Source organism: Melitaea cinxia, chromosome 5, assembly GCF_905220565.1.
Source record: "Melitaea cinxia chromosome 5, ilMelCinx1.1, whole genome shotgun sequence".
In the NCBI taxonomy this organism is placed as follows: domain Eukaryota; kingdom Metazoa; phylum Arthropoda; class Insecta; order Lepidoptera; family Nymphalidae; genus Melitaea; species Melitaea cinxia.
The window spans coordinates 16,836,365-16,863,487 of record NC_059398.1 but is presented as its reverse complement, the minus strand read 5'-3'; the positions used below and the strand labels follow the sequence as shown (position 1 = coordinate 16,863,487).

At 35.5% G+C, this 27,123-nt stretch overlaps 1 protein-coding gene across 1 annotated transcript; it reads right to left on the bottom strand.

Moving 5' to 3' along the window:
* Nucleotides 1-65: 65 nt before the first annotated feature.
* LOC123654093 (leucine-rich repeat flightless-interacting protein 2) lies at nt 66-19,721 on the bottom strand. Its single transcript, XM_045590054.1, has 7 exons — nt 19,142-19,721; nt 6,113-6,239; nt 5,660-5,775; nt 5,092-5,238; nt 3,960-4,215; nt 3,144-3,463; nt 66-230 (listed from the first exon to the last, which is right to left on the bottom strand). Exons 1-7 carry the CDS (start codon nt 19,535-19,537, stop codon nt 120-122), a joined length of 1,473 nt encoding a protein of 490 aa, XP_045446010.1. The 5' UTR covers nt 19,538-19,721; the 3' UTR covers nt 66-119.
* Between the last annotated feature and the right edge of the window lie 7,402 nt (nt 19,722-27,123).

Below are 27,123 nucleotides of genomic sequence, written 5' to 3'. Positions count from 1 at the left end.
CTAAACGTTACAATGTAACTGCTAAACAGTTAGCAGTAACCAAATTTAAAAAATAATAAGTCTGCTTCAATCGTATTGCCGTGTACTATAGATTTTATGATATATTCCGGTCAGTTTTGTCACAGGTCCTTTAATAGCGCAGATTTAGCATTTTTGAGTTTGTCGAGCCGTTTCGTGAGGTGACTGTTTTCCGTTTCTAGTTCTTCTACTCGATTTAGTGCCTCTCGCGCCTGAAAAAGTAGTTTTTAAAAATTAGACTTTAATTAACGTTTTATTTATTTTTTTATCGTCTATGACAAACTGTTATCGCAAACTATTTAATTTTTGTCTATTTTTTTTTTCATTTAAATGAAATCACTGCCTCAATACATTTGAGTGTCAAAAAGTCTTTAATATAACATGGTTAAGTACAAAACCACTTCAAGTAAGGTTCATTAGTATCTTGTTATTGGTATGAAAAGGGAAAACTGTCTTCTGTACAAATCGTGTTATACACGGTGATTTTATAACCGTTTTGGAAACGAAATATTTTACTTTGGAATCATCTATAGTACATATAAAAATGGATAAATCAATTGTAATGTTGACTAAAAAAAAGTTGCAATTTTAATATTCATTTTTATTCGATCGACTTGGAAAGTAGTAAGGCACTGATCATTCATTCATTATTTTATATGAATGAAACACGTCCGTGCGCGTTTCGGTTGATAAAAGTATACCTATTAGGCGCGAGCTAGCGAGTACTTACGTAGATAGACTCGTTTGTCCTTCATACTTTACACGGGCTTAGGACCGTCAGAAATACCTATTTTATTTAAACTTCTTTTCGATTATTAACCACGATTGTTCTTTTCACAACAAATCAATTTATAAACGGACTGTAGGTATAAACTTCAGGCGTATTTAAAAAATCGGAGTTTTCTACAGAATAATTAACTTACATACCTATTAACAGTTTATTTACACTTCTCTGTATCGAAGCAACTGCTCAAAATGGAGTCCGCTGCGTTCAATACACAAACGTACACGTTTAATACAATTGTCTTTTAATTTTCTTAATGTGTCTTGATCACTTTTCACTTTATCAAAAGCGTCCACTATCGCAATGCGTAAATCATCACAGCTTTCATATTGACTGACGTGTATAACTTTTTATTTCCGATCACAAGAAAAAATCCAGGGGCGTTAAGTCAGGACTTCCAGGTGGCCAAGACATAGGCCCTCCTCGACCTATTTACCTATCACTAAACTCACTGTCCAGGTACATCGTCTACTAACTCAGATATTACTCTCCTTAACATCTCTAAGTACGAATTGCCGGTTAGATGACCTTCAATAAAAATAGGCCCTATTAGTTGGTCGTTAATAATACCGGCCTACACGTTCACACTGAAACAAACCTGGTGATGGTTTTCTCGTATCAAGTGGGGGTTAATTAGAGCCCAGTAATGCTCATTGTGCACATTGTATAGTCCCACTCGAGTAAACAGTGACTCGTCCGTCCAGAGATGTTGTCGTTTGTATTATTTAACAACCACTGGCAAAAGGCGATTCTTTCAGGTGCGTTGTTTATTACATGAGCCTTACGAAAATGATACGGGTGTAATCCTTGTGTACGTAATATCTTCCATACGAAGTTTTGGCTAACATCGAATTCTCTTGCTGCCATCCTTGTCCTCCGCCAGGGATCGCGCTCGAAGTACTCAAGAACATCTTCAAACTCCGGCGAATAATAATTTAAACGTCCTTGACCTTGTTTACGCATGTACCGCTATGGTATTACTGACTAGACTTGTGTAACTCATGAGTGAGTGATACAAATGAAACATATCTTTTCAAGTGAGCTAATCTCTCATCAGCTCACTTACGTTTCAAATATATCTCCAGCTCACTAGTCTTATGATTCATTTTCGAGAGACTGACGTACTGAGCGGGAGTAAACGAGACTGAGCTAGTGAGCCACTCGATCGGACGATGGCGTTTATCATGCGAAAGAGAGAGATAGTTAGTAATTGCTCTGTATCTTTTCGATTCATATTTCACAAGGTCATAGACTCAATCATCTTGCTTTGAACAAGCGAAAAAGTATTTTTTTCCAACCACATAAGGTTGCATTTTGGTTGCTTTATAAAATTATTTCACTGAGCTAAATGAGCTGAAGAGCTAAATGAGTGATATTTGCATTTTGGTTGCTTTATAAAATTATTTCACTGAGCTAAATGAGCTGAAGAGCTAAATGAGTGATATATATCCTAAGATCAAAATGATATATATCTCTCTTTTCTTTTCAGTGATATAAACTTCGCATGGCTATTACTGACCGACTGAAAGCCAGGGACGCGGGACGCCGACGATTACAAGGACAAGTGAGCAACGCCGTCATTGGTCGACTCCGGCGCAACTCGGTAGCTTTGTTTTTATTGGCTAATACGATTTTGTGACTCGCTATTAAAACGTATAGTATTTCTATTTTTAGAATGTACCTACCGTGTAGCGCTACTACTGGTTCTCACTTTTTATCTGTAAACGATATGAATATCGACTTTGATGAAAAAAAAAATACATATATTATTAAATTAACGTTATATATAGGTTCTGTTATTGATAAATAATTCAAAATTTTCGTTTCCAAAACGCTTTCAAAATCACCCGGTATATTCTCGAGGATATGGTTATCTATAAATTATATGTACAAAAACAGTTACAGTTTAAGGGGTCACTCTGGGCTTACAATGAGTCAACTGTACCATTATCTATCACCATTATTTATAACGGCCCAAAAATCGACCACTTCCTGAAAATAATTATTTGTTTTAAATACTGAATAGTCCATACACATGATAAGTTTATACGCAGTTTTTAAAGTATTAGAAAGACTAAATTGTCAATCTGTTTAATTATACGCTTAGAAGTTTCAAATGTAGTCAAGTCTTACTAAGAGATCCTCCATAAAATATGTTAGCACGCAAGGGAGAGAGAGGAAATTTGCTTAGCGTGACGATATATGTCAATTTTTTTTTTTCATAATTTGACCGATCTTGAAACTTTCCGCTGTCGTGGAAATTGATATACCTATTAATTTATAATACAAAAATGTATATTTAAAGTGTGACTCAGTGTGAGCTAGCGCAGCAGCCACTCGCCTCGCGCTGCAGGCGGCGCCGCTCCTGCTTGAGCAGCTCCTCGTGCTCGTCCTGGTGGTCCTGGCGCGCGCGCAGCCGCGCCAGCTGCGCCTCCAGACGCGCCACGGCGGCCGCGTGCAGCGCCGCCTCGGCCTCCGCGCGCGCCGCCCGCGCCTTGCCCTCGGCCGCGGCGCGCCGCAGCGCCTCCAGCTCGCCCTCGTCGCGCTCGGGCGCCGCGCCGTTCTGCCGCGCCGCGCGCTCCTCGTTCAGCTGCAGCTTCAGCTTGCGCACCTCGCTCTCCAGGGACGCCTTGGCGCTCGCGAGCCGCTCCAGTCGCACGTCTGCGGAGTCGGAGGGCGATCCATTTTATTAAGATTGATGTGGGCTTTATCGACAAATTGAAAGTTTATTCCTTTATACGTAGAATACGGAATATTTCGAGTATCTTGAAATTTAGTCAACTAAAAAAGGGTTAATGGATAAATACACTTAGAACATTATTTAATAGTAATTAACAAAAATTGAATGGAACATTGAATTGGATTCGATTGAATCGTATTAAATTATATATATCGTTACACTAAACGTCGATAGTCGATTTGATCGAGAGATTTTCGATCGAGCCGGATTTGAATAAACTAAAGCCCATTTTTATTTTCAGAGAACAGTTTATATCGATTCATATCACGAAATGTTATATTCGAAATTTAACAGCTCGTAAACAAAACGAATCGTCATTTAAATATAGGAACAGGCCATTAAGGAAATGCAGTAAAACACTGCAACGAGTAAGTGAAGTGAGGAGCGGGTGTCGCGTGTGAGAGGTGTGGGCGGTACCGAGCGTGCCCTCGCCGGCGTCGTCGAGCAGGCGGCGCGAGGCGTGCGACACGAGCGCCAGCGGCGGCACGGCGCCGCAGGGCGGGCCGGCGGGCGCGGCGGGCGCGGCGGCGGCATCCACGAAGGCGCGGCCCGCCGCCTCCGCCGCCGCGTCGCGCGCGCGCACGGCGTCCCGCGCCGCGCGCACGTCGCGCTCCAGCGCCGCGTGCTCGCGCCGCAGCCGCTCGTGGCTCGAGCACTTCTCGCGGTGCTCGCGCTGCACGGAACGATAATGTTACTTAACCTATAGCCTCGACTTTTTTATTTGTATTAGTTACGAACTATCTTCACAGGAACTTGCCGATTCGTCCTATGGACTGATAGAGGTACGACTTCTAGACAATATTTAAAATAAATTTATGAATTTTTTTTTTTTGTCAACTTCATTGACATCAATGTCATCCTACACTAGCACAATGTCTGGACAGACATTATAAATATTTCAACAAGTAACAAATAAATAAATATCTGTATAAAAACACAATGTGTGTATGTTACACACATAGTTGTTTGTAAAAATATAAGCAACTTAATGCTTGTGTCATAGGCAACAACGAACTGATATACATAGCTACATACTTTTTTTCAATAAATTTATAAATAAATATGTATATTATAACTAGACTCGGGGCGCAAAATGAAACCACAAATCCTGGAGCAGAAAACAGGGACTACGAACTACGCCAACGGGCTAGTCTGAATTTGTCAAATATAATTGACCATAAACAACTCTTGACGTTGTGCTGTGTGGCTACGGCACTAAAGAATTTAGCCACCCCCTCTCTTCCCGTGGGTGTCGTAAGAGGCGACTAAGGGATAACAAGGTTCCACAACCACCTTGGAACTTAAGAAGCCGACCGATGGCGGGATAACCATCCAATGGCTGGCTTTGAAATACACAGGCCGAAGACGGGCAGCAGCGTCTTCGGTGCGACAAAGCCAGTACTGCGGTCACCGACCCGCCTGCCCAGCGTGGTGACTATGGGCAAAACACATGCGTTCACGTCATTTTTGGCGTAAACTTGTGGAGGCCTATGTCCAGCAGTGGACTGTATAGGCTGTAATGATGAACTCTTGACGGTTTTGCTGTTACCTGCAGCTGCGAGTACTCCTCGTGCAGCTCCTCGATGCGGTCCTTGAGCAGCTCCAGCTGGTAGGCGAGCGCCGCCTTGTCGTTATCGAGCTGCGCGTTCAGGATCATCGCCTTGCGGAACTTCTCCTCGGTCTCCTTCAGCTCGTGCTGAAATATCACAGAATACACTATTAGTGTGCGTTTCATGTGCCATAACTGAAGTTTGAAGTTTGACTACAGTCTTGCCTTACGCAAACCAAATTTGAGGTCAATCTTGGAAAGCGCTTGCCTAGTCTTAAGATCCTTTTCGTACTTCTTTTAAGGTACCCAATTAATAAAACACTATGCCAGATTCTTTTACCAATGTTGTCCAGTTTTCAGTTCAACTTGGTACTATTAAGAAAAAAAGGTTATTATTAATAAGCTTTGAAATTATTGAAATGATCCTAATATTGTCTTTTATGATTGATTAGAGAGCTACATTATCCGGGCTCTTTGGAGGAATGGTGACCTCATACTGGTTTATATGACAACACTACGAAATATATTATATATATATTCTGTATTATACAGTTAGTAGTTAGCTTACCCTAAGGTCCTTGATACTGAGCACGTCATCGGAGTCCTCGGAGCTCCGGCGCGGCGAATGAAGCGCGCCGGGACTCATCGCCGCCAGCCGACTACCCGCTCGCCGGCCCACTGTCTCTGTAATACAGATATTTACCGGGTGTATTCGCAGTCTAGTACGAAGAAAAAAATAGTCAAAACAGATATAAATCCATTCATTCATTCATTTGGATTAATGGCATCCAGTTGTGCCAAGATCGAAATTGACAAAAAATTGGACAAAAAAATGTCTGTCACATCGTTTACTTGTCAATACTTTGATCGGCCCATTGGCGTAGTACGAACCATTTAACTTCGAACATGTGTTCGAAATTAATCGATTTGTGAATAATACGAATAGTTTCTTCTGGAAAATATGACCCGGTTTTCAGTCTACACAATATGTCTGATCTCGATCTGAGCATCTAATACGTACCCGCGTACATGTCGTACGCCTTGTCGGCGTGGTCCTCCTGCTCGCGCTGCTGCCGCTCCAGCTCCCGCATGCGGATCTCGCGCGCCTCCGCCCGCGCCGCGCGCCGCGCCGCCAGCCGCTGTTCCGCCTGCAAACACATACAAAACGTTATTAATTTTATCCATTTTTACCTACACGAACCGCAAAATATAGTTATTACACGGATTTTGGACTGAAATCTTGCAATTTTAAACAACTTTTTTTTTACTGTCTATTTAAAAATTCATCTCCTACGTGGTACTAAAGAAAAATATTGTGAGGAAACCGGTTAGTCAGTGCATACCTATAATCTGAAAAATGTGTATCTAGGTTTACGCAAATCTGTTAAATATTTAATTACGCTCTAATCTTCTAACTTAAGATAACCGTAGTATTTACAATATGTCAGGCACTAATATTTCTCTAAACACTGCAACTACTAGTTGCGATAATCAAATTTCTTTACAGCCAGCCTGCTATTCCGCTGGCTATTTTAACTATTTAAGCTAAATTCACAATTTTTCTTTACTACAAATCTTTCATCAATTAAAATGTATAATGAAATTTAACTTTGTAATTCACAATATTGTCGAGATAGCAACAAGATATATCGCTGACAATAGGGGTGGGTACATGGACGACGAAGCATACGGGTTAAAGGATGCGTACACTAGATGTAAAGTTGTTTCCTTCTGCTGAAGCTACGATGAGAGATGAGACACAATAATAGTTTTATTGAACACGGAACAGAATATAATCTGTAACATTATAACAATAAAAAAATACCCCATTTCGTACCTACTATAGGAGTATTATTCCTTTATCATTTCTTGATTTTTACATCGAGAAATATTTTTCGCTCTTTGTTTTTATCTACTAAATGCACAATGGACACATTGAAGATGGCACACATTTAACTGTATGGCATGGCTCTAAGGAGTCTGTGCTTTACTCTCACAAAATGAATAATACGAGAAGCACTTACTTAAGCATCTATATTTTTATAACAATGCATTCATATGCTATAAAACATAAACTTTTATACAGATTACACACGAAACTATTAATATAAATTAAATATCATGTGATGTCTTCAATACTATTTTAGTAAAAATAATCGATTAAATAAATATTATGTTGTATGTCAACATTTTAGATGTATGTGAAGATAATATAAAGGCTGAAGAATTCGTTAATTTTTTAAAATAAATCAGAGCCATCTTTGACAATGTCCAAAAATCAAATCGAACTTTAAATGATTGTATCGTCGATCATTACTTCCTAAACAAGGTACTAGAGGGCGCTGATAGGTGTAAGCTGCAAACCATAAATGGGTTTATGCATGCGTTTTAAAGAATTTGCGTGGAGCAGGGATATTCCGGTATGGGTTATTTACCTTTATAAAACGGTACTTATCGAATCAAAATAACGGTAAGAGAATCATTCGGTAACCGAATCATATCGGTAATACAGTATCGAAATAAACCGGTAGTAGGCATAACGTTCGCATCGTAAGTTTAAGCGGGTAATTCCCGTTCTTGTAGCTGCGCTGCGCTAGCTCGGATTGCGGTCCGAACGTACACCATATCTCTATCTCATTCGCTCCCGTGTGTTGCGTGATTTTACTTAAAACTTATATTTGTGATAGACGACAGGCCCCGGGCGTGGCGCGAGCAAGTTTTCATCTCTTTTTCGCGTTAATGTTTACATTGCATATAACGAATAATTCAAAAAAAAACTTAATTACTTTCATAGTTAAAGAAGCCAGTCTTATGAAAAACCAAGCATTATCAATAAAAGCAAAAGAACATTACAGATTCTTCATTTCTAACGATGGCTCACAGATTTTGTCACCCTCTGTTACTTCTCCGAATCATTTAAAACCGAAATACATAACGTTATATTTCGGTATTACAGTTTAATCGGTAACCGTTTTATTACGGTTTTGGAACCGAAATAAAACGGTAACCTTTTCAATCGGTAACCGATTCATACGGTAACCGTTTCAAACGGTTACCTTTATGAATCGGTTTGGCGAACCCTGGCGTGGAGGCGAGCAGTTTGCAGCAGTTTTGGATTTTCCAAATATTTTGTTCATACCTTTTATACCTAAGTCATTGAAATCGAGTTTTGTTAGTTGTGTTTTGTAGTTAATTAATATAATGAAAAACAATCATATTTGTTTACATAACAGAAAATGGCCTCAACGTGTTACCGAGAGAATAGCGGAGTTGGAAACACATTGGTCGGAAATAAAAGCCCAGACCGCGACAAACATCTATATGGCCGACACAAATGTTTTTCAGTCAGCTCTTGTGACCACTGCGCCAACGCATCGTCATATATTGTACATGATTATATTTAATTACACAGTTATAATAGAATGTACATAAACGATATGGAAGCAGGTTAATGTGCGGAGCGATTAACCGATAACGCAAAGAACGGGCGACGTAAAAATATGTTTAAAGACGATATGATTGTTATTATTTCTACATACTTTTGATACTATAACGTGTTATAACTATCATTCATTCCTTTAAGAAATATTTTCCTGTTTACTATACCTTTGTAATTTATTGCGTTATAGGCTATGGCTTAATGTGTTTTAGACATTACTTTGAAACAGTGACTATTACGTTTAGTCCCGTATTAGTAAAAGCGTTGATAGTAGTAGTAAAAGCTTAAAAAAAGTAACTTGTGTTACTGTGAAACAGTCTTAGGTTATAGATCTGTAACATCAGTTGCTGATAAAGATATCTGACTTTTAACTGCATCGTATCGCAGCAGATATACGTTCAACAAACGTTTGTCTTTTTCATAATCGAGCGGTATATCTGACAAAAATTACTATTCGTAACATGTGAAAACAGAAATACTATAGTTCACTAGGCGAGGACCTAAGGGACTGTTACCTACCGTCACCGAGCGATTGTTCGATATTCGACTCCTTAAGGGTAATCAGACAAAGATTGTAGAGAACTAAAAAATTGTGTCCTTTAGATTACAGGACTTTTAGTAAAACTTCTTTAGCAATAGGCCCGCACTGTGTCTTAGATATAGGAAACGTAACTGACTATGAGAAAAAGTGAGAAAGAAAGTGTGTGTTCGCACCTCTCTCTTGCTCCTTTCACCACGCCCGATCACACTTTTCGTAACGCTCTTGTCACGCATTCACCAGACCCACAAGTCAAGCCGTATGTAAAAAAGTTTTACGTCAAAAGGGTAACATTATATTCTTTCCTTATTTTTGAACGGCGCTTGTTGTCATGTAGAATACAAAATTATGTTGCCAGTAGCGCTGCTGTATAGAGCTGAACAACGGAGTTAGCTGCATCAATACTCAGTTAACGGATTATATGATTTTCTAAACAAAACAATCTTATAAATAAACTGTTTTAAAAAGAAATATATATATATATATATATATATATATATATATATATATATATATATATATATATATATATATATATATATTCGCCTATAGACATCTTAATAGATTTAAAGATTTAAGATTTTTTTTTAATTAAAATATTGAATTTCGTTACTTAGGATTCACTGTGACCGGTAAATAGGTACTTTAATTTATACGCTTAATTATCACAAAATTATGATATAACATAATTGTTTTTACTGAATATATTTTCATAATTAACACGTGAAGCAAAAACTTTGTACCCCTTTTTACGAAAATTGCGCGGACGGAGGAGTATGAAATTTCGCACTCTTATAGTTTATATAGAGAAGGAGTGCAGAATGCTAATATTTTTTCCTTACTTCAAGTTAATAAGTTCAACAATTTTCTTTTTAATTAAGGTCGAAAGGATAAAATGACATACCAGACGACCTCAGTTTTTAACTAATTTATTTTTATTATTTATTAGAGCTCTTATATACGTATAGGTTTAATATATTGATATGTCTAGAAATATGTAGTGTCTTTACATATTTTAATATCTATTTAAAGTTAATATAGAATTAAAAATTAAATATTTGACGTCCCTCTTCACTTAAATATGTAATGGAAATTACCTACATCAACATTTGTCAGTATTTTGAATCATCCAAACAAACAGTTACCAATATGCCCGCACGATTCAATTCAATCGATTTCAATTCAACACAAAATCATAGACAACTCAAGTATAATTATTTTGATTTTTACAATATATAATATCATTCGTAGTTTATTTCTAACTATTTACGGATTCTCTAACGTAGAGAAAGAGAGATAATGCCCACCAGTGGTCACAAGCTGAATTAATCAATCATTTTTATGCCAATATTTCTGTGGGATCGGAAATTAAGCGGGTAAAACCGCGACGGGGAGGTAGTGTATAAGATAGTAGTATTTGCAATATGCTGACACGCCGCACATATGGTCAGGCGCTAAACGTCGCCGACCGACGAGGGACGATGACATCACTCTCAGATTAGGGTTTCAAGGCCTTGTGATATTCCCCCGCGTTGACAAACTTGGCGGTAATTTCGCGTTTATAATTAGACATTACTTATAATAAATTAGTTTTGTAATAAATCTGAGTTCTTTTTGATTTATAGCTTCATCATCATCATTACAGCCTATACAGTCCACTGCTGGACATAGGCCTCCACAAGTTTACGTTAAAATAACGTGAATTCGTGTGTTTTGCCCACAGTCACCACGCTGGGCAGGCGGGTTGGTGACCGCAGTACTAGCTTTGTCGCACCTTGATTGATAGCTTGACCGTGCAAATCTTGGAAGATAGTATGGTATTAAAAAATCATTTTTGTATTAAAAATATCGTTCACTGCGATATTGTTTAAGCTAATCTACAATGTAATCCAGTGTATATAATTTTAAGTAGAGATTTTTTTGGAGCTAAGCAAGAGACAATTTCGGATATTCTGGAAAAATGCAAATTTATAGTAAAATAATCTATACGATAAATTTTTATTTATATCATATTGTTGTGATTTTTACATGTTGTAGGGTTTTGTGCATCCCACGTGACCCGACATGTGTAAGGATATACTTCAGAAGCTCGTACAAGCCTAAAGGAACATGTAAAATGTAGCAGCTGTCGTTTTTAGCAGAAACACGCTTTATTTTAAATAAATTACATACTTTTTAATCGACTGTATACCTCTTACCATGAGGTATTATAGCCTAAATAGGTTTAGGCCGGTAAGAACAGATATTGTGACAGGACCGGAAGTTTGTAATTTGTCATACAATCCGTGCACCCGTCATTTTTTCTTAAATTAGAAGCATGAAACTTTTTTACTTTACTTTTATCATTAAAAATGAATAAATATCATTTTTTTAGCATTTTAGCATTGGTGGACATCTACCCTTAAAGGGATGAAATTTATTTAAATTCATTTTAACACGTGAACATGTGTTTTAGTTTTTCTGAAAATCATAACCTTAAATGGATGAAATATGAGATGAAAAGTATATCGAGACACATCTTTTCTGGAGTTAGAAGCTTGAAACTTTTTCCATAGACGTTTGATCAGCAATTTTGAAATTAAGGATAAATCACTCACATCAAAATCAATTGACATATCCTATAAAATTTCGTCTTATTTTCTCATAAACCTTCATTTCTGGAATCCTTTTATTTATTATTTTTTATTTTACACTTTATTGTACACCACAAATACATTACAAACAAAGCATAAAGATAGTTACAGATAGTGAAATACAATGGGCGGACTTATGGCTAATTAGCCATTTCTTCAAAATTGCTGAAGAAAGACGACTTGATTAGGTCGTATTAATGAAATTACCTGAAATGGCATAAAAAGACCTAAAGGTTGTTGTTGGTGAGGCGGCTGTTTTTAGCACGACTGTTCCACAAAGAGTTCATGAATTCTTTTAATAAAATGATTATACACGACTTTAGCCCCTCATTGTAAATGTTATCAATTTTTACGCAAGCGTAGCTGCGGGCGCCAGGTAGAATATAAATATTGGTCTATTCCAGCCGATTTGGGAAAAGTACACGGTTTTGTACCTCCTAGCTTGTTAGAAATCCCAACAAAATTATTAAAATAACTTTTACAAATCGTTAAAAATTAGAACCGAATAAATATAAAAACTTTTTAATTCTAAATTGACATATACTATACCCAGACTCGAGGCGGGAAACGAACCCACAACCCCTCGGAACAGAAAACCGTGTCACTACAAACTGCGCCAACGAGCTATTCAATATTTATGAATAAAGGTCAGAAAATCAACATTAAAAAAGAAATTAAAAAAAAAATGAAAAGACTAAATGACTTCAAATCACTCGAATGCTGCACATTGTGTTTCCGGAACAACCAAGTCTCGTTCATTGCGAAATCGTGTACGAGCAATTTTCAATTGCATTTTAGCTAACACACGCAATACTAGTTATGTTAAATCGATTCCTTATTGTTGCAAGGTCAACTGAAAATCGTTATTTATATACATGACTAGCAGTGCCGGCAGGTTTCGCTTGTCTTGTGTGTTTCGAACGACTTCGTTACGATTTCACTGCTATTGTTTACAGAGTACGGTGTAACAATATGAAACTCAATTTTGATTTTAAGTTTGGTTTCAAATATTAAAACTGTGAATATCGCATATAATTTCATCAGCTTGTTCTCGCTATTATTTTTTAAATAATTTTTTTTTTTAATTTGAGGTATTTGGGAACAAAATACCTAGATATCTGCTTTGAGCAGGAAACTGTGCTGTGACCTACCTCAGTTAAAATTAATCAAAGTTAGAAAATATAAACTAACAAGGCCGAATTACAAAAAGTTGGTTCTTATTGTTAAGTATTATTGCTAGTGCCAACTGAAAATTACTTTTAACACGAATGTTTTTTTTCTAAAATTTAACAATTGCAAGAATTTTACGTGCATATTCTTTTATAGAGACGACGCGTTGGCGCAACGGTTACAGCTATGGATTGTACCTGTTGCGTCGGCGGTTGCGGGTTCGATCCCCCCACATGACAAACATTTGTATTGGCCATACAGATATTTGCCGTGGTCTGGGTTTTTGTGCAGTTCTTGTGGGTCTCCCCACCGTGCCTCGGAGAGCACGTTAAGCCGTCGGTCCCGTTTGTTATCATGTACACCTGATAGCGATCGTTACTCATGGTAGGGAATATATCCGCCAAACAGCATTGGAGCAGCGCGGTGGATTAAGCTCTGATCCTTCTCCTACATGGGAAAAAAGGCCTATGCCCAGCAGTGGGATATTACAAGTTGAAGGGAATTATTTTATAGAAAATGTTAAATATTTTTTTGTATTGCTGTAATCGCATCACAAAGCGATAACATAGATTTATTTTGTTTTGAACTATGTGGTACATACTTTATTATGTTACGTTTGATGCGCTGAAAATTCTTCTATCGTTTATCTACCTACAGGTAAAACATAATTTAATAACAAAACTAACAGAATATGTGTTCAGGTACTTATGTTTTTTATCTATGTATTAATACGTGAAGAGCCGTTAAGAGTAGAAGCGCTTACCGATTTATTTTAAATCTTACTATTTGATACAAAATCAATTATGAAATTTACACCGTCATGGCACAGATAATAATTAACGTAATTACTTAATTGGTAATTTAAAAAAACATGTGTGCTTTAGAACAGACGACTGAAGTAAAACTTACGAAACGTAACTGTCTTTCTATCTTCACTAACTTGTTTACGAAACGTAACTGTCTTTCTATCTTCACTAACTTGTTACTTTCTTTCAGCTTCCGTTCGTTTCGCCCGATCACACTTTTCGTAACGCTCACGTCACGCATTCACCAGCTTACTCCCCAAGTCAAGCGTGCGTAAAGAAGCTTTACTTCAAAAAACCTAATCTTTACGATAAAGTAATAGAACAATGCACTGCTAGAGATACACAGGTAGTGATCTGCTGAGAGCGGTCAACAAGGACGAATGAAGGTGGTCCACTTACAGGACGATAGCCTCATTCGATATAAACATAATAAAGTTAATTAGAAATTAAATACTTAACTTAAATAAAATTACTCATTAACTTGCACTATTAACTTTATCGACTGCTTTTCACGTTACTTTCAAAACAAGCTCTAGTTGAGAGTTCTGTAATAAATACAAGTAATAAAGAGTAATTGATAGCGAATTTATTTAACTTTCGGATTTGTGTAGATTACTTTCGAATATAAAGAAAAATATTATTTTTAATGCATTGTCACTTTTTATATTCCAAAATAAAAATTAACGCACAAATTTAATTAAAGCTCTTTTTATACTTAATGGTGCAGATTTATATATAAAATAAACTGTTTACGATACGGACACGATTCAGCCTGTAATATCTTGCTGCTGGACATAGGACTCTTTCTCCAAGAGCCTTAATCCACCACGCTACTCTACTGCGGGTTGGTGGATATATTCATTACTATGAGTGACGATCGCTAAATGTTTATGATTAAAACCGGGACCGACAGCTTAACGTGTTCGCCGAGGCAAGGTAGGGAGACACACAACATAAGATATACATACATCCAAACCGGAAAGAAATATTTTTACAAATACAAATATCCATCTCGAATGGTAATCGAACCCGCTTACCATCAGTGTTTAAGGCGCCTACACGCACCACTACACCAGAGCGGTTATTAAAATAAACATACATGGAAATATTCAGTACTCATAAATTTATAACTAACTTCACACAGACAAAACGGTAAACAAATAATAACAATGTAATATATATGTACCTGACATTTATCGCTAAACAATTATTTGTATACAAAACGATTCAGTGTCATGTACATAAACAATATACATTATTTAAATATAATATTAAATTCACGACCTAGTTCATCAGTCAAATGTCAAGTTAATTGATTCGTTAAGAGTGTCAATGAACTACTTTATATTTGCAACTTCGTCTTTACCGAGGCGAGTACTTTTTGAGTTTATCCATGACTAAAAAAAAAAGAAATTAAGTATTTACTGTTTATCATATTAGTAGGTATATATCTAAGTAAGTGAGGTAGGGCACATCAGGAAATATCCTGCTCAAAATCTTGAGCAGCACGACTGGACAAGTACCTCGACCGAAGAACTTACAGAAGGTCAAGCTAAATAATACTACTTTCAAGCAGTGTTGGGTTCCTGTGGTAGGTGACCAGAGCTCTTGGGGGGAGCGATTGGGGGGTAGGGTCGGAAACGCGCTTGCTACGCTTTTGATGTTGCCAGCATCTATTAGCTACGATAACTCAATCAGGTGAGCCTCACGCTTGTTTGCCGACCTAGTTGTATAAAAAAAGTATAGATCGGTAAGTCATAAGTCTATATGTTATTTATCTAGTGTTAGTCACATAATTACTAATTAAGCATGACACACACCACACGTACAAGCCAAATGAATGTTAGAAAACGTTTTATATCGTGTAATCGCTAATAATTTATAACGTTATAACTTTAAAATTGTGAGAGATACGAACAGATATGACTAGTTAATAATACTTAAATACTTTCCAAGTACAATTTTATATTTATATATTACGAAATATGATATTGTCTGCTGTGTTAGTCAATTAGGGACGTTTTTTATTGAGAATAGGGCACTGCAGGAAAGCGTGCTTAAAATTTTGAGCAGGCTGACCGAGAAAGCACATAAAAAAGCAATACTCTAGTAGTGTTCCTGTGGTCAGTATGGAAGTCAGAGTTCTTAGGGAGGGTCGGGGATAGTGTTGTTAAAGCGCTTGCCATGCTCCTGATGTTGCGGACGTAAGCAAGGCTACGTTTGCTTACCATATAAGACGGACCATACGCTTGTTTACCACGTTTACAGTATAGACAGACTGAACTTAAACAGACTATATATGTACTATTTATATGTGAAACCCTCTGATCAAGCCATCACACTGCTTCAATACGGGATGGCGGATATTTTCTCTACCAGGTATTTGCGTGCTATTCGAGTAACGAAGCTTAGCCAACAACTGGAAAGTAAATACTTGTATAAATACAAATAACCGCTCTAAGCGGATATCGAACCTCAGATTAATCTTTAATACAACTTTCGTTACCAGTATACTATAACGGTAGTCACATAGATAACATCATAAGACATTTATATCCACATTTTCTTAATCACGTCAAAACTCAACAGCGACTTTATCGATTTCAATTTTCATTTGTCTTCTTTTTAAGCTTAGAGGATTTATGTGTGAAAAGATTTACGTAGACAATAAGAATAATTCAGAAAATTTTAACGATTATTTAAACATATTCACACGTTTGAGAGTTCGTATTCGTAAGACAATGTCGAAGATTATCTAGTTAAATATAATAGTGTTTGCTCGCAAACAAAAAAAATAAAATCGATTTTATTTTAACCGGCAAGTAATATAACGTAGGTAGATGAAAGAATAGTCAAGTAAATACGCATTACTACAACTCAAGAAGTATTTGTCAGATCTCGCTCAAATTAAAATAAAATCACACGATAAGCACCACCTTTCGATTAAAAGAAGAGTCATCAAAATCGATACACCTCATAAAAAGTTATGAGGTAGTACTCATTAATACAACCTCCTCCTTTTTTGAAGTCATATTTCAGTTTGGAAATTATTTTTTACATTATTTTCATTCAAGGTGATGGAGATAGTTTGTAATAAAATTAACATAAGTGAGACCGCAAACCATTCAGGATCTCATAATTAACTCGTACGTAAATATAAAACGTAGCACCTCTTTGCTCTAGTCTCTACTTGACCGCAACCTGACAGACATTTATTTCTTGCACTAACCTCATTTCCGTAATATTCATAACCTCAAAGGAACGGCTATGTATAAAACTATAATTATTTTTCTCATTACTACAAATGATAAGACTCATCTTCTAGTGATTATTATATTGGTATTACATATTCTAATATGAGTACTAGGAATGCTAACTCTATTGGATTTTAAATTATTGATCATGTTTTGACTCTTATTTATTTACCAACGCTTTATACATAATTTAACAAAACTTTACCTTAATGTTAAAAGCATTCTCTACAATTTTAGGTTAGTAGTAGGTTTAAGTTTCGTAGCCAACTTTAAGAAACAAGAACGGAGGTTTGAAGGTTGGCAAAATCGGAATGTGAGAGAAATTCGATTTTTAAATTTAAAAATAAAGTTAAATATACCTAAATTAATAGCTAACACGTCAGCTATTGTTCCCGGTTGTTAATTTGTTATCATATACATCTGATAGCGATCGTTGCTCGCTGTAGAAACATATCCGCCAACCCGCACAGGCGCAGCATGGTTGATTGAACTATCTATTTACTATGTCAAAATAAAACTTTCCTTTCTTCCAGACTTCAAAAATACTTGAATTGGAATTATTAAAGACATCTTTATATATTAATTATCTTTATATATTAAAGATATCTTTATATATTATATATGTATATATTTCTTCTGTGCTTGTGTTTGTCACGAAACTCCTAAACGACTGAACTGATTTAGTTAAAATGTTGTACGTATATTTGTATAAATAAGTTCATGGATGGTTTAAAAACACAATTGGACCTGAATTTGCTGGCGCTATCAGAATGTCAGCAATCAATTTGGTAGCTGTATTCAAGGCAGGACCACGTCTACCGGGTCGGCTGGTTTTTATATAAAGATTAAATTTATTTACAAAAAGAAGTAAAATCGTTTGTGAGATTTTATTATAATTATGTAGACAAAATAACCATGAAATAAGCACTGCACTCGTTTGCAACAAAAATGTACGTTACAAAATATTTTTACTTAATTAAAAGTTTTCCAAGTGTCGGTAACGATAAATATCTGGACACGTACGAGACGGCGGTATTTCTAATCTTTTTAATTGCAGACGTTTTTAACGAGTTACTTTACTTGACTTTTTGATGGAACATTTTATAAGTATTAATAATCTGACTGATTACGTAGTTGAAATAACATTTAACCTTAGTTGTGAATAAAGTTTTTTGACTTATAGTTAATGACTATATTATATTTGGTTTTGTTAGACTAGTGTTGTCTGAAAAATCATTTCACATTCATGTCATACAAGGGAAATAATATAAAAACCGTAACATATGTCAAAAGTATCGACTATTATATTATTAACATGTAACTATTTAGCCTGTAATTTCCCATTGTTGGGCATAGGCCTTCCTTGTACAAAACGACTAGATCCAGCTATTCCAGTGCGGGTTTGCGGTTATATTACCTACTATAAGTAACAATCACTATCAGGGTATTTATGATAACAAGTGGGACCGAAAAGGTTTAATTGCACAAAACCTATTTGAATACACGGCAACCGATCAAAACTGACTGGTAAAAAATTACGATAATGGTAGTTTTTTGACCAAAGTTTGTCATCTAAATTAATAAAAAAAAAATTGTCATATTTGTCTCATTGGTAAGTACAAACCAACGGTAAAATAATACTCTATAGGAATGCTTTTGCCTAACGAGCCGTTAAAAATTTGTACGGCTAGTAAATAGAAAGAACAGTTCTTTTTCAAGAAGCAATGGGCGTAAATCGAATGTTTCATAACATGTGACATTAAAATTACGCGAGACATTAAACGCGAGAGGCACCTGACAAAAGGCAAATTCTTAACGCCTTACGTAAACAGATACTAAAATTTAGACACCTGCTTATTAAAAAGACAAACAGTTCACGTAAGATTATAATATCAGAGTGGCCTTTCTTGTGTCCAAGTTAGAATAGAAGTTTTGAGATAAGATAGTGAAAAACCTTGCTTTAATCATTCTATTTACATTCGATATTGACGAAAAGTAACATCCGCAAAGGAAAGTCTTAATAAATTCCATACTCGTGACTCAGTTGGTTTTGATTGAGGGACAGAATTATATAGGAATTGTGCATAAAGATTACAAAGAATCTGCTTTTAAAAACATATATGAAACCACTTGTAATCGTCATAGTGACTCTAAGGTTATATACCTTAAACAGAAAACAGGTATAATTGTAACTAATTTAAATTACATACGTGACTTTGTTGATCTCCGAGAATCCCAACGATCGATCCATTGGAATCGCTCATAGAATCCCTGCGCAAGTCTTCCAGCGAGTTATTGCCGTTACTCGCGCTGCTCCTGTTTAAATTGATCCCATCTTCATCGTATGTACTGCTCAGTATCTCTGTGTGACCATTAATTTGTTTTTCTCCGCTTTCATCTGTTTCGTCAATTGTATTGTCAATTGTAATATCAGCATTAACCGTTTCGTTGAGAGGGATGTGTGCAGTATTGCTAGACGCCCTCCGTTCGATGACAGTTTCATCATCTGAATCTTCGAAATCTCCATCAGTAAATGCATCGCCACTCTCCTCGTCACTATTCTCCGTAATGGCTTGATCTGATCTCTCGCCCATTATTAAGGTCATTTGTTATTTCTTCAAAATTATAAAATTAATATGCATGATAGTTTAACCTCTCCACATGCTCCATCAACTTGCGATACTCACAAACTACTGCGTACGTTTAAATATCGTTAGAGCCACTTAAATGGAAAGGAAGGACGCAATTTTTGCACCGCACTCTCGCACTGCACTTCGTAACTAATCGTCACAAAATAACATATTATCTTATCGATATTATCCGCTTATTCGAGAATCACTCCTCGAGTTACACATTCTTTGTTTCGAAAAACAATAACAATTTTTAACGTTGATAACAACAGTCAAAGTAATTTAGCATGACACAATCACGTATGTTTGTAAGCATCGGCGCCTTGGTTCACTCATCTATGTTGAAAGGAAGTAATGAAATATTTTAATAAGTTTTTTTAATAACGTCGTGAGTTTGGCGCGAGAGGGAGACGTGGACACACGTGCGCGTGAGTGCGCGCCGGTGACAGACTGTCGACATTTGTAAGCAAGCCGCGTGTTACCGCGACCATCTTTGTGATATCGCTTTCGTAATCGCACCGTTAACTGCAACTTAATCTTTATATGGAAAAAAAATAACAAACGACTGCACGACCCTACACTACATTAAATTATTTTGATATATTTTTATTTATTTATTAATAAAATATTTGAAAGAAATGGAATTAAGTCGAATCTCTAACATTAACATTACACTTTAAACCTAACCGTTGCGCTATTAGCTAATAATTTAAGTGCAAAAATTTATCCAAAGTAAAGAATTTTCAATTTTAATACTTTTAAAGAAAATAATAAGGTGATAGAAACGCGACAATCGATAAGCTCTCAAACCGCTGCGCTCGGATTCCTATGGTCTTACGCTAATTAATCCAAAAGCTCTACCAGGTGAATCACTAGCTCGCAGACGACTCGAGCGTTTCCCGCCTTCGTCTTTTGCGTTCTGATTAATAGTCCATTGTTAGTCAGATTAGACCTTTGTGGTTGAGGAAATAACCTACACGCCATGATACTAGTAAGGTGTTAAATATTGTCACGTAAACGAACCATACGCAATGATAAAACTAATAGATATCCACTAGCCTTCCGCCCATGTGGATTACACGTATGGTCGTTCCATAGTCTGCCGTAAAAATATAGCCTATATCACTCATTGATAACATATAATTCGCCTGGTGAAAGGATTTTTAAAATTGGCACTTTCCAAGTTCTACGTATAAAAATACAAATCTTTGCTCCATATTATATCCTCCATATATATTATAGCACAGATAAAATTATTTAGAAGTTAACCGTTTGTAAATTGTAATTATCTTTTTTTTTTGTATATAATCTGTGGAAATTGTGAGCGTTAATTATTATTTTCAATTCAAAAGTACTATAATATGCGCATAATAAGAGAAACTTATTATTCCGAAACATTAAATTTCCTGGAAAAAAATGTATCATTACTTCAGAAGATCACACGTTTGACGCCGTGAAAACGGTCAGTTTTTGTTGAAATATAATAAAACTATATGCGTGAAATGTTAAATATGAATAATTAGTTAATTTCTTTTGTTTTATAAGAAATAACAGTTTTGGACAATGTAAGAAAGTGGAACTGTGTGGTGTTTTTAACTCGTTTCTGTGTTCAGTTCCTTGGCCTCGATGTTAGATCAGAATGATAAGAAGTCAGGAAATATTACTGACTATAAAAAAATATAACGTTACGTGTAACTAGCGTTTCATTATTTTTTCAATTTAGACTGAATAGTGTAAGTCTAAAATAACAAGGATCATAAAGAAAATTAAAACAAAATAGCTGACCTCACGTCCATAAAAAAAAAACTAATTCCATATTTTTTCACTCGTAGGGTCAATGACGTTTCTTTAAATTCTACTATCGATTTTAAATCTATTATAATTATCGATTTTAAATCTATTCTGTCGCATATAAATACTCCCTTAGTAGATATTTTAAGTACATTTATTTTAGATAACAATATTAAAATGTGATGTTTTTTTTCTAACATACTAACATTGGTTGTGTTTGGTTTTTTTTTAGACGAATAAGTGGTGTGAAGCAAACCGTACATAACCTTGTAGTATCACAACGCTAATCTTACGAGCAGAGTCTTCAAAGTAATTAATGGAAAACACTCTCACTTTGGCAATTCCTATGGGAGTCCAATTATAAAAGAAGAAGAAGAAGAACAAACGGTAAGTACCTATACACTACCAAACAAATATATATATATATTATATATATATATATATATATTTCGAAGTTAACATTAATAAAAAAGTAGTAATTATTTAAGTAGTATACTAAGGTGATTTTTCTCTTTTAATAAACATGATACAGATTGCCACTCGTAATTAATTACTATAAAATAGTTTAATACCACTCGTTAATTTCAGGATCTAGTAAGCCGATTTTAAGCAACTTTACTGATCCTCAAAGCCTGCTCATTCATGCTTGAAAATATCTCGTTACGGCCCGTTACGTTAATTATAATCACTCAAGCTTTTACTTTACTTACTTTTTATTTAATTTAGAACTATGGTACACGTGTTTATCATTTATTTAATATCCTAGCGACTGTGGGTTTAAACGAGTATTACTAAAGTAATATGTTATAAATATGATTTAAAGCTGGCAGTTTACACTAATTGTATAAATTTTGTTTAAAAAATAATACGATCGTTATGAAATAACGGAACAAACGTTTCACAATCGTTTACGTAACAGTGACGGAAGTAACTACATTGAATTTGAATCATTATCATTTACCGCATACCTACTTTTATTAATTAAACACCAGAACGTACGCGGAATCTTTTACATATACCTTGCAATATACTGGTAATCTAACATGTATATATAGCTGTCTTTAAAAAAAGATAAGGTTCTCATTTCGACTCCACTTTTATCTACTTAACGTTTACTAAGTAAACGGATTTCGATAATTATTTATAAAATCGAAAGGCGGTGCTTGTCACATGGTCCCATTTAAATTTATTCGAGATGTAACAAGTCCTTTTCGAGCTCTAATCATGCGTATTTATTTGACTAATTTTTTTCTTTGACCTACGTTGCATTACTGGTCGATATAATTGAAGTTATTGACCTAGGTGTTAAGTTCACCTATCATCGATTAAGACGTCTGTTACGTTTCAATTTTAATAAATTTATAAACTGTAATATTATAAATAAAGCTATTAAACTTAATTAACTAACACACAATTAAAACAAAACGTAAGAGTTGACACTGAACTTATCAAAAGGAAACTGTTTTATGCGTTAGCTGATAACAATTCACATTTAACAGCAGAAAATATACCAACTACTATTTATAAAAATAAACTAACCTTAGGAACAACTAGAGCGAGTAGTAGAGTAAGTAGGCGATAACAATAATGGGCACATCTTTTGAAAAATAATTTTATCACTTTCATAACCAAAAATTAAAATTAATAGTAGTTGAAAAGTAGCTTTGTTAGCAGTTGATAAGAAACCAACTAGCGCCAAATGTAATGATATTGGGGACGGTGAAGCTGCATTTGGTAATCAATTTGGCACCGTTCCTATGCCCATTGAGAATGAATAATAAAGTAACCTCGACGAATTCGTTAATGTCATTGCTCAACAAAACGAACAAATATCCGAAGTATCCGAAACGTCGGGTATCTAAAAAACTTAATAAAATGCGATAAAATTCGAAAAGTTGTTTTCATTGTAAAAACGTGTCGCAATCAAAACTATAGGAAGGTTGAAATACTAGATTTGGCTAATGCATTTGTTTTTCCGCCGAAAATAAAAGCAAAATCTAATACCAAATCAAGACAATATCCACAAGTTAAATTATTTATATGACCTTAAGATAAGAAACAAGGATAATAACAGGTAATAGATATGGAATAATGCTTCCAAAAATATTTCAAATACAAATGCACTAGTCGGGTCTTAACCAGTTAGTGGTTGTAATTTGACTGTATTTTCTCCTACAGTATCACATGGCAAACTCTCTCGTGGACAGCGGAGCAAGGACATTACGGGCGGAGAAACACAATGCTACGGAATTGTTATGTACTGTGCTATTGTACCCAAACAGCTGACTGGGCTGCCATACAATTGGACGGCTGCGATATTAGTTAACTGTGCTTTTGATGGCACAACGATATTATTTCTATATTTTATTATTTATTTTATTTTTTGCGAATATATCAAATTATGTTATAAGAAAATGTTTTAGATTGGCTGTAATTTTATTCTATATCTTACAGTAGTTATGAACGTATTTCGTTTTCGAATTCATATTATTTTAACAATATTGTTTAAAACATTAATAATGAGTTTTAGAGTTCATCATTACAGCCTATACAGTCCACTGCTGGACATAGGCCTCCACAAGTCCACGCCAAAAACAACGCGAACTCATGTGTTTTGCCCATAGTCACCACGCTGGGCAGGCGGGTTGGTGACCGCAGTACTGGCTTTGTCGCACCGAAGACGCTGCTGCCCGTCTTCGGCCTGTGTATTTCAAAGCCAGCAGTTGGATGGTTATCCCGCCATCGGTCGGCTTCTTAAGTTCCAAGGTGGTTGTGGAACCTTGTTATCCCTTAGTCGCCTCTTACGACACCCACGGGAAGAGAGGGGGTGGCTAAATTCTTTAGTGCCGTAGCCACACAGCACAGTTTTAGAGTTAAGTAACATTAATTACAACAAAAGCCTGTTTGCTATTCAAAAAAAAAATTATTACTGGCCTAAAATTAATAAATTCTCTCAACATATTTCGTTTCACTTCACTCAAAAATCAAGGTTAACGATTTGTGATATAAAACATTCTGCAATCACATCGCAATCGACACATTTATTTTGTGCAATAACGATCACACCTAAACCGAAACATTGTAAAACACGATAACAAATCGTTTACATACGAAATCACGGTAAGAACGTGTAACAGTGACAGTTACAGAGCAATTACTGAACGCAACGGTCTAAATCACAGGCCGCATGCGACTGGCCGGCGAGACAAGTTGTCACATAAAAAAAAAAACACGCAACTAAACGGGCGGAAAAAATTAACGAGACCGCGGAGTAGAAGGTGATCGCGGACGATTAACTGTATGAACCAACGGGATCGCCTGACGGACGTGCAATGCCTCGAGTGATGTTTGTACACGATTTGCTTATTTATCTGCAAAAATATCGGTACTTACTTCAAATACTTTAGATGTTGTACTAGATTTAATTACTTTTATTTTGACTGAGAAATTAAACTTTCATAAAGTTTAATGAAGGTGGGATCTATCAAGAAGTAGAATTTAGACAAGTCTTAGTTTTCTTAGTAATAAGTATAAAGGTAAAGGTTTATAAAAGTAAAGGTTCTTCAATCGTCATTACTTTCGTATACAATCTAAAGGGGGCCAGCACTACCAGGCAGCCGGTAGCCGGCCGCCGTGCACACGCCTCGTACGTAAATACCGTGACATTTGCTACATCTGCCGCCATCACGCGCACGTGAGATACGCTTTCGTAATAGCAAAGGTGAATGATCGGTGTATGAACTAGATTTATGTCACTAAGATTTATAAAGTTCATAAATAGATTAATATAAATTATTTATAATTTTCAATTGGCACGGTATTATACTAGACAGTATTTGCATTGGCGATTGCGATTCAATGACCCTTTATTTCGTACCTATCGTATAAAATGACTAAGGATTTACCCTGAATAGAAGGGCTTTATAAATTTTACTTACATTGTAGATGGCAAAGTTCAACTTCTACGATTTGTGATTAAACTTGGTACAAAGATAGCTAGATCTTATACACCACATAGGCTACTATTATCGTAATATTTCTCCGCGGGATTAGAAGTTACTCAAGTCAAACCGCGAAACCCAGCTATTACTAATAAATCACCGGAAATCTTAGAAAAAAAATCTTGTTTTGCTATTTATATACGAAACAAAAAATGCTTGAAATTATTTTCAATTCGTATAAATAAACCTTCATTAAATATTTTCATATAACTGTTATAAATTCAAAAATCTCGTTACGGTACGGTACGGTTATCGCTTACCGGGTGAGCCGTACGCCTGTTTGTATAATAACCTAGTTGTATAAAAAAATAATAATCCATTATGTATCCGAAGTTAAAAAGAGAGTGCTCTTAGTAATAACTAGCGACCCGGGGCAGGTTCGCTTCGCACGGCTGCAAAAACTATCAGTGTTCCTCTACTATATTATGCATGTATTATACATATAAACCCTCCTCTGGAATCACTCTATTAACTAAAGAAAACCGCATCAAAATCCGTTACGTAGTTTTAAAGATCTAAGCAGACAGTGGGTAGCGACTTTGTTTTATACTATGCAATGATAAATACAGCATACAAATATAGATATATATATAATAGCGAATATTTTTTTTCATTCCCATTTTTTTCCTTATAATCGTTTCCATCGACCCCTGATATGAACAGAATTAAATTTTGTCTTCCAAATTAATATAAAGATCATATATCAAACTAATCTCTTTAAGCTTTAAGATTTAAATTCATCAACACATCTATTGGACTATAAAATTAACTATAATGAGTCATCTTTGAGGTTTATTTTTGTACCGATAGTGAAATACAAATTCTATTTATGCGTTTACACATTCGGGTGAATAAACAGCGAACTAATAACAATCGCTACAAATTTTAATACTTCATGGTATATAATGTCGACGCAGTGGTCATACATTTTATTTACAAGCAGTCTTTCATGTCATTTAATTATATTTTATCAAACATACCAATTCTGTCATATTTATTATAAGTATATTGAATTTTGAAAAAAAAAAATATTTTTCTTTTTTATCATAAAACTGTACTTTATCTGTCAGATATATTTATTTCCAATCTGTTAACCCAAAAGCTGTATTTTATTAATTGAGGTGAAACAAATTCCTATGGGATTATTTTACCTACCCACGTCTAGTAGTAATTTATGTGTGAAAGAAACTTTGATAGTAATTGGTGAAACCGGTCCTCAGATTCCTCTGAGATAGAAAATCAGAAATTACGTTATACAAGTAGACTTCAATAGCAATTTTAATGAATTAATTTTATGTAGGTAATATAATGCTACTACCGATTTTGAAAATAAATTCATCAGAAAAGTTAGCAGTTATTGTAAAACAGTTTCTCTAAAGACCTACTTAAGATTAAGACCGACCTCACATTTATCGCGCCCGGGGCCAATCGTGTTTATTCGGCGAGCATGTAAACGTGCTATGGCGCTTTGTTTTCGTATTCGTCTGAGTTCATAAATACTCGAGCATATCACTTCTAATACTCGTTTGGATTTAATTATCACTCAAATTTACAGGTGGATGTCTATTGTTGTGATTCTCATCTTACTGGAGGATTTTCTTTGTCCATATTATCCGATGTTAGATTACTTACGGTCAGTTTCAATGTTCTTCATCTCTGTATTTGCTTACTAGAGATGGTATTTTGACGTAAGCCCCACACAAATTGTGTCAAAAGTCTATCGCTAGTAGACAAAACCAGAGATAGACAGATCATTAAAACCGGCCGGCC